The sequence below is a fragment of the Crassostrea angulata genome, chromosome 6 (assembly GCF_025612915.1).
Source record: "Crassostrea angulata isolate pt1a10 chromosome 6, ASM2561291v2, whole genome shotgun sequence".
Classification (NCBI taxonomy): Eukaryota; Metazoa; Mollusca; class Bivalvia; order Ostreida; family Ostreidae; genus Magallana; species Magallana angulata.
The window spans coordinates 37,564,260-37,571,900 of NC_069116.1; the positions used below are offsets into that span (position 1 = coordinate 37,564,260).

At 31.4% G+C, this 7,641-nt stretch overlaps 1 protein-coding gene across 1 annotated transcript; it reads left to right on the forward strand.

Annotated features, from left to right (window-relative positions):
- Positions 1 to 187: 187 nt before the first annotated feature.
- Positions 188 to 6,253, forward strand: LOC128186593 (N-lysine methyltransferase KMT5A-like). Its single transcript, XM_052856421.1, has 8 exons — positions 188 to 300; positions 955 to 1,016; positions 2,586 to 2,653; positions 2,851 to 2,945; positions 3,344 to 3,434; positions 4,446 to 4,505; positions 5,038 to 5,228; positions 5,924 to 6,253. Exons 1-8 carry the CDS (start codon positions 293 to 295, stop codon positions 6,135 to 6,137), a joined length of 789 nt encoding a protein of 262 aa, XP_052712381.1. The 5' UTR covers positions 188 to 292; the 3' UTR covers positions 6,138 to 6,253.
- The last annotated feature ends 1,388 nt before the right edge of the window (positions 6,254 to 7,641 follow it).

The window sequence follows — 7,641 nt, forward strand, 5'->3', positions numbered from 1 at the left end:
AAACATGAGGATTTTTATTTTTTCAGAAGCAATAGCTATAGCGTGATTTTTGTTATTTTTTTTTTAGTTAATAAACGTAATAATTATAATTTATTTAACATGGATTTTAAATCGATTTCTTTACATTATTTTGTCATTCCTTTGATTAAACGGTTGACTGAACATTTAATCTCTTTATCTTGATTGGTGGTAATTGGGGGTCCTTTGGGGTAGATAGACTCACCGAGAAACTACTTGCAGACTGCATTTGCGACAAAACTGACCACAACAAAATATATCAGCTAGTATATATATGAAAAGGTGAGTGATATTCAATATTGCCCGAAAGCATAATGCAATGGAAATGTTGTATCATGTAACGATTTTCAATTTTGTGAGAAAATGTGTGTGAAATTTCATTATTTTGATATTTGAAAATCAAAAGGAATGGTCGAATACCTGAAGTATTGTAAAAAAACCTTAATGGCCTTTAACACCTCTATTATAAAGCAAATTCTTAGAAATGTAAATATTGGAATTCTAAAAATATGTATTGCCAAATTGATTTTATCACTACAAAGTTCATTTACAATAGGCCTATGGGGTACATTTTTATCTAAGAAAATTATGCTAAGGTCTTAACACCATTTATAATACTGTTCATTTGGAAATGTAAACTGTTGATGATCTGTTCTGTGTCAAGAGTCTGAGAACAAATTAATGTAGGCCTGTGATTAATTTTTTTTTCACAGGAGGCAAGATTAAAATTATAACACAACCCTTGGACTGGACAAAAATGTAAATGCATGCCCAGAAATATTCATGGAAATCAACAGTCAACAGTCCTTGGGGCAGAGATATACATTATTGTTTTGATCATTGATGTGGCCCATGGGCCTCTGTTAAGAATTTTTTTCTTCTGGTCAGGGTCTCTTTAAAATTGTTTACTAATGACACTTTCCATTTATTTTTCAGAATGGACACTGTTGACAAAGAGTCCACACCTGTTAAGATCAATGATTATTTTCTAAGTCCAGGTTGGTAAAATTGTTTTTCATGCAATTTATTACTATAGTCTGTCCCAAGATATTTTTGCCGCATATTTTCTTAAATTATTCAATATTTATAAATACCTCTTGGTTCATTCAATAGTATGAAAAAATCCCAAGATTTCCCCTTTGAAACGCCCCCTCTAGCTTGTCGGGTATCAGTACACAGCTAAAAATAAAAAGTCTACGAGGTTTTTCCATTGCCGAGGAGATGAAGACGCCCGGATGATAACATTGAAAAATTGCGCGAGGTGTCCCGAGTATTTCCGAATGGAGAAAAGATGTCAACATTCCCCATTATAAATCTCCGTAGGAAATCTGTTTTCGTTCCTGTGAATTTTTACGAGGGAAAAATGATAATGTGTGAATGAAGTTATCTTGGGAATTTTCCCTTTCATCGATTTTAATTGCACTTCAGTCACAGGTATGTGTATTTTTATTAAAAATCGTTCAAATATGCAGCATAAATATCTTGGGACAGACTATAAAGTATTGAAATTTGGATGAATTCAAAGAGAAATTAAGTTCTCATAATGACATATGCTTTTGACTGCAAATCAAACACTGTAAAGATAGGATTGTAAATTTAAAAAAAAAATGTAAGTTGTCCCTTTTTATGACTGTATTACTGCATACTGGTATTAAAACAAACTTTTGAACAAATTAGATTTTAAAAAGTTAAGTTCTACAAAACTGATCAATAATATCTTAAAATAAAACACAATTTGGTTTGTTTAATCTTGCCAATAAATGCATCTGCCTTCTTATGAATTACCCAAGATTGTTACATCTTCTTAGTTTAAAAATAATTAAGTTAACGATCTGATCTCAACTTTAGCATCTTTAGATAAATTGATAATTCTCGTGATATATTTGGAATGCAAATACTTGAAACTCTTAGGTGAACACATGATATGGCGACTGTTTTCTTGTCGAAAAGCTGCCTTCAAGTTCACTAAAAGGGCAATTTTCATGTATAGCAGACTGCATACAGGGAAATATTCGCCCCGGTTTTATTTTCACCCCTTTTTGCCCTCGTTTTCAACAAGCAAATTAAATACTGAGCGAACTGCAATGTTTCATTACAAGTTATCTCTCTTAAAACACAATGAGAAGGGCGAAAATAACCCTGTATATAGTATTTAAAATGACATAGGCCTAATTACTTCAGAAAGACCTTTTAATTTAATATCAATGAACAGTTTGTTGCCCTAATCTTGGCTTGTAGTTCTGGCATATTTTCTCTTTCACAGATGAACCAAAATACCTGAGGTGTCTTGTGTAACCAAATGCTGTAAAGATGCGTGTTTTTTTGCATTCATGCATTCAAAATTACATTCCCATTTTTAGCAGAAGAAGCTTTAGGCAACCAAGCATCAGGCTTACAAGAAATAAAGATGTACCACTAATAATGTTTTTGGTTTTTTTATACTTAAAAGGTCATTCTGAGGTGACCCCATACAGCCCATACTGGATTTTGTGTAACTTTAACTTATAATAAAGGAATGGATCTTAATAAAATTGAAATTCTGCTAATGATGTAAAAAATCTCTTTAGGGAAGAAGAATGGAGTTGACAATGGTATCCCAAAGTCCCAATTTCCAACATCTGAATCAAACTCTAAGGTAACACATATTTCGGCATTCATTATTCAATAGCTACTGAGTTTAAACAAGAATGAACTAGGCTAGGAAAGTTTTCCCATTTCTGTGCTAAGTGATTTTAAATGACTAATAGAGGTCATTAGCAGCGGATGTATATTACTTTCTTTTACTTTATGATGTTCAGTGTATTATAGTTCCCATATTTGTTTGTTTTACAGACTAATGTTGAAAAAGCATCTCAAAATGAAAGAAGAGAAATTAACAGAGCAACCTTAGCTGTCAATTCTCCCAGGGCAAAGATGAACAAGAAAAAGTAAGGGCAATTTAAGTATGGTAATGATGTTAATAATGTTTTATTTCATATGTAGTCACTAATAGTAATTCATTGTACTATAGAATAAAAAGAATTTTCTAAATAGATTCAAAAATTTGGAGAGCAGTTATGTACTTTAGCTTGTAAAACATGCTTTCTTATTTGGTCAAAAATAGAGTATAGATATATGTTTTGACCACCTTTTTTTCTTCATCTGTAAAAGATGTGCTTAAACAAAATGGCTGGTGTTCAGTTTTCAGGGGTTACCCATTGTGCTAGTGCTAGCAGGGACGTTTTATATAGGGTGGTTGGAAGGGATCTGGTTTTCAGAGATGTTGTTATTTTGTACTGTTACCGGTAAATATACAATTCTGATATTTATTGAAATTCATTTTCAGAAAATTAGTAGAGACGCGGCAAGACAACAAACTGTTAACAGATTATTTTCCTGTGAGAAGAAGCAGTCGCAAACCTAAGTCAGAATTAGAGGTATGAAAACTGATCAAATAATTGGTTGAGATTATGCTAAATCTGGATATGCCTCCCAAAGGCTAAAGTGAGCTTTTTCTTCAATCAAAATTTGTCTGTTGTGAATGTCTGAAGTAGAAGTCATCTGTGCTATTAAGCACTCATCATTCATTAATCGTTCTCTGGAAACTCCGAGCCATATTCCATTAAACAAGGTCACAGTGAGATGCTAACGATGGCTTGTTAAACACTTAAACATCAAAGGTTTCAGGGAAATGTGTCTTTTAAGAAATACATTTTAAAAATATATATTTTACAAATAGATTGTCTCATTTTATAAGCTAACTTAGGTGTAGAAAATTGGATGTTAGGAATTAATTTGATTTTCACCTATGGAACATGACATTTTTTGTATGTAAATGTTATATGAGTACACGGATAACAAAATTGGAAATAGTTAAAATATTTCTTTTAGATGTTTCTCAGTTTTGAAACAATAAAACAGGCCCAAGTTATATTTATGAATTACCACATATATGTCGGTAAAAATAAAGTTCATTCCTAAATGAATCTTATTGATTTGCTTTGTATCAAAGTCAATTTTGTGATAATTTACTTGAGCTTCTACAAATTAAAATTTTAAAAGAATGTTATTGAAAATACATGCAAGTGAATTTTTCTGCAGTGACTTTTTTGGTCTTTTAAAAGTACCAAAGTAATAATTCAATCAAAAAAGCATTTTGTTTTGTTCAAATAAATGTGAATGTAAACTTAATAGTTTAAAAAACCATGGATGTTCATATGTCATTAAAGTTGGTGAGAATTTAATTTGAAGAGATACCAGGTTAATTAAAACTAGCTACCCAGGATAGCAACATGGTCCATGGACCTTGTCTTTCTTCTTCACTTTCTCTTTGATCAATCAATGTTTTGTCTTTTCGATAATGATTGTTACTTGTGTGATATTGACTATTTTAAATTCTATAATACATGTATTTAGTTTTTGAAGTGCTATGGTTTTCTATTTTTAAGAAAGAAAAAAAAGCTGCAATTGAGGAAAAAGTACTGAAAAATATTGAGGAAGGTTTAGAGGTATGTTTTGGAGTAAATATACTGTATATTCGATAGTTTTGCTATGATATAATTTTCACCTTTTCACGATCACTTTTAGATAGCAAAGTATCGAATACGCAAAAATAATATCCATTATTATATACAAATAGAAACTTTTTAAAATGCGAAAAAAGATTGATATGACTTAAAAAGTTTCACATATTCCCCATTTTCACAAATTTTGGGACAAATGTAAATAACTGATATACGATATAGCAGGTACTTGATGAGATCCAGAGGGTCAGATCACATCTAGTCGACTCGAGGTGCAGATCCTCATATCTAATGAGATGCAAAGCATCAAGTTTGATCTGATGATCTGTGCCTTTCTTGCCCCTAATTATTCCCAATTACAGAAACTGCTTCCTCGGTCAGATGTTTAATTTCAGTAAATAAATATGTCATTGTAAAATTATCAGTTTATTGATCCTTTGAAGGATGGTATAATACACATACTTTAGATGCTATATATAAAAGCTTACCTAATACCTCTTTTTATCTCTTGATCTAGGTTGTTGACTTAGGGGAGAAAGGACGAGGCGTCATTGCAACCAAACATTTTTATCGTGGAGATTTTGTTGTGGAATACGCAGGAGACCTCATTGATCTCTCAACAGCAAAGCAGAGAGAAAAGAAGTATTCAGAGAATCCACAATTTGGTTGTTATATGTACTATTTTGTACACAAAAATAGAAATTACTGGTAAATATGTTTATCTTTCAAAATTGGCTTTGTTCGGTAAATGGCAGTTGTTGCTGAAAATGAAATGTGTGATTGGTGATTTTGCTGAACACCAATTACATGTATACATTTCATTGAGCTTTCTTTTTCAAATACATGTATTTGAATATCATGTTTTATGTAGTTTATCAACAAATTCAAATTTTGATTGAAACTAAACCTTGTTACTCTATCATTAATGTCAATTATGGTGTTGAACAAGCCAGAAACGATGTCAAATAACTAGAATAACAAAATGGTAGCATTTATAGTAGTTGTGGATGCTATGGGTCAAAAGGCTTGACAAAAAAAGGTTAATTAAAGGGCAAAAAGTCATAAATGAGGCTTGAAAAATTTTTTTGACAAAAAATGTGTTTGCAATCATAATTTGGTAACAAGTTGTCTCCCTTGTTCATGAGCTTTGTCAGGAGAATTTTTTATATAATCCACCTAAAAAAAATCCTTAATCATTTATAACGTGTGTTTAAAAAATTTTGAAAGAGAAAAAATTGTAAAGTACAGATATGCAAACCTGAGATCATAAAAAATGCTCGTTGTAAAGGTCATAGAAGTCTGATTGATGTGGTGTTCATATCTTGGCTTTTTAAACTTTCATTTATAGTGTCTGTAACATTATAGATAAATATAAATTAATATACTTTTCCTATTATTTTTAGTATCGATGCAACAGCAGAGAGTGGAAGATTGGGCCGACTCATCAATCACAGTAAAACAGCAGGCAACTGTCACACCAAGCTGACGGAGATCAAGAACCGACCGTACCTCATGTTGATGGCCTCGAGAGACATTTCGGTCGGTGAAGAACTTTTGTATGATTACGGTGACAGAAACAAGGACTCCCTAGAATCTCATCCGTGGTTAAAACTTTGATTAATTTAGTTTACCATGGTCTTGTTTTGTTATTGTGTTAATAAAATTGTAGATAGGCATCATTGTTTTTTTTTTTGTTGTATCAACATGAAATCATCTGACATTAAAATTGTAAATAGAGAGATCTTTTTCATAAAATTTATTCATATCTATTTATTCTAATCTGGTTGCATGTTATCTATTGCTAGAACTATTTAATCATGAGGATGTCTATGAAATCTTGATTAATTGATAATTGAAAGTTATGAATTATTAAGAGTCCATGGACAATTTTATTTAGTAAAGCATTATTATGCAAGTTCTGATACATTTAAATGTAATAGAATTATAGTCTACAAAACCCACTAAATAAACTACTTAATTGAATACATGCTCATAACTCAATGCAGGAACATTATTCTCTGGAAAACTAGGTTGACAGGGCGCAGAGCTTGGTTTTGTCCACACATGCTCCTTATTGGGCATTAAAAAAATGTACTAGTTACATAATGGCTTATTTCTCTTATTTCATTTTATAACACACCCTATCAATTCAACCATTTCATGTACCAAATATTCTTCAGACATTTTATTAATGATTGTGTCTTAAATTACATTCATTAGTCTTGAAACTTTCACCATTTCTGAGGCAAGATATTAAGCAATTGCATTGATGATATCCTAAAAACTTCCGTTTAGCAATGTATTGTCTTTCGAGACAACCCCCACCCCACCCCCACCCCTAAAAATCAAGAGCAACTTTCTATAGTTTTTACAATATTTTTTGTCTAACCGTTTTGCGTGATAGGTTAAAGAGAAGGCTTTTGATCTGTAAGTCATAAGCTAGAACCGATTTTTGTTTTTTTTATGGGAAATTTTAGAATTCAATTATTGTTATAAAATGTGTAATCTGACTATTATGATATTATCTTAAACATTTTGTACCGTGTATGCTGATTGAATGTTGATTTATCATAGTTTCTTTCGATGTTTTTCCTTTTTTTTCTACTTTTGACTTTATATTTATTTATTTATAATCATGCTGTGTAAGAATTATGGACGAAAGTTGTACTCAGTCTGTATATTTTGAAATTTATATGTCGGTAAAATTTATAGCAATGCAATCAGTAAAGTTCACATCGTTCCTTAATTAATTTATTTTCATAGGTTCATTTGACATAGAGAAACATTATATTTAACTGCAGTGCAGTGACGTCATTCAATTAACTACACTACCCCTTTTCTTAGATACAACGAAAAATTTGAATTGCTTCATACAAAGAAATATTTGCCCCGTTTTTATTTTCGCACCTTTGGCCCTCGTTTTCGGTCCCGTTGTAATAATCACAACGATGGAGATTGAGTTTAAATTAATCATTGTTTTTATTTTTATCCAATTATCTTCAGTAGGAGTGGGACACAATATACCCCCCCCCCCCTCCTCCAAGGTTTGCCCATTAGAAGAAAATCATATAGAATTGTACTGATATCTTGAAAATACGGTACGTTTAATTGAATTATCCAA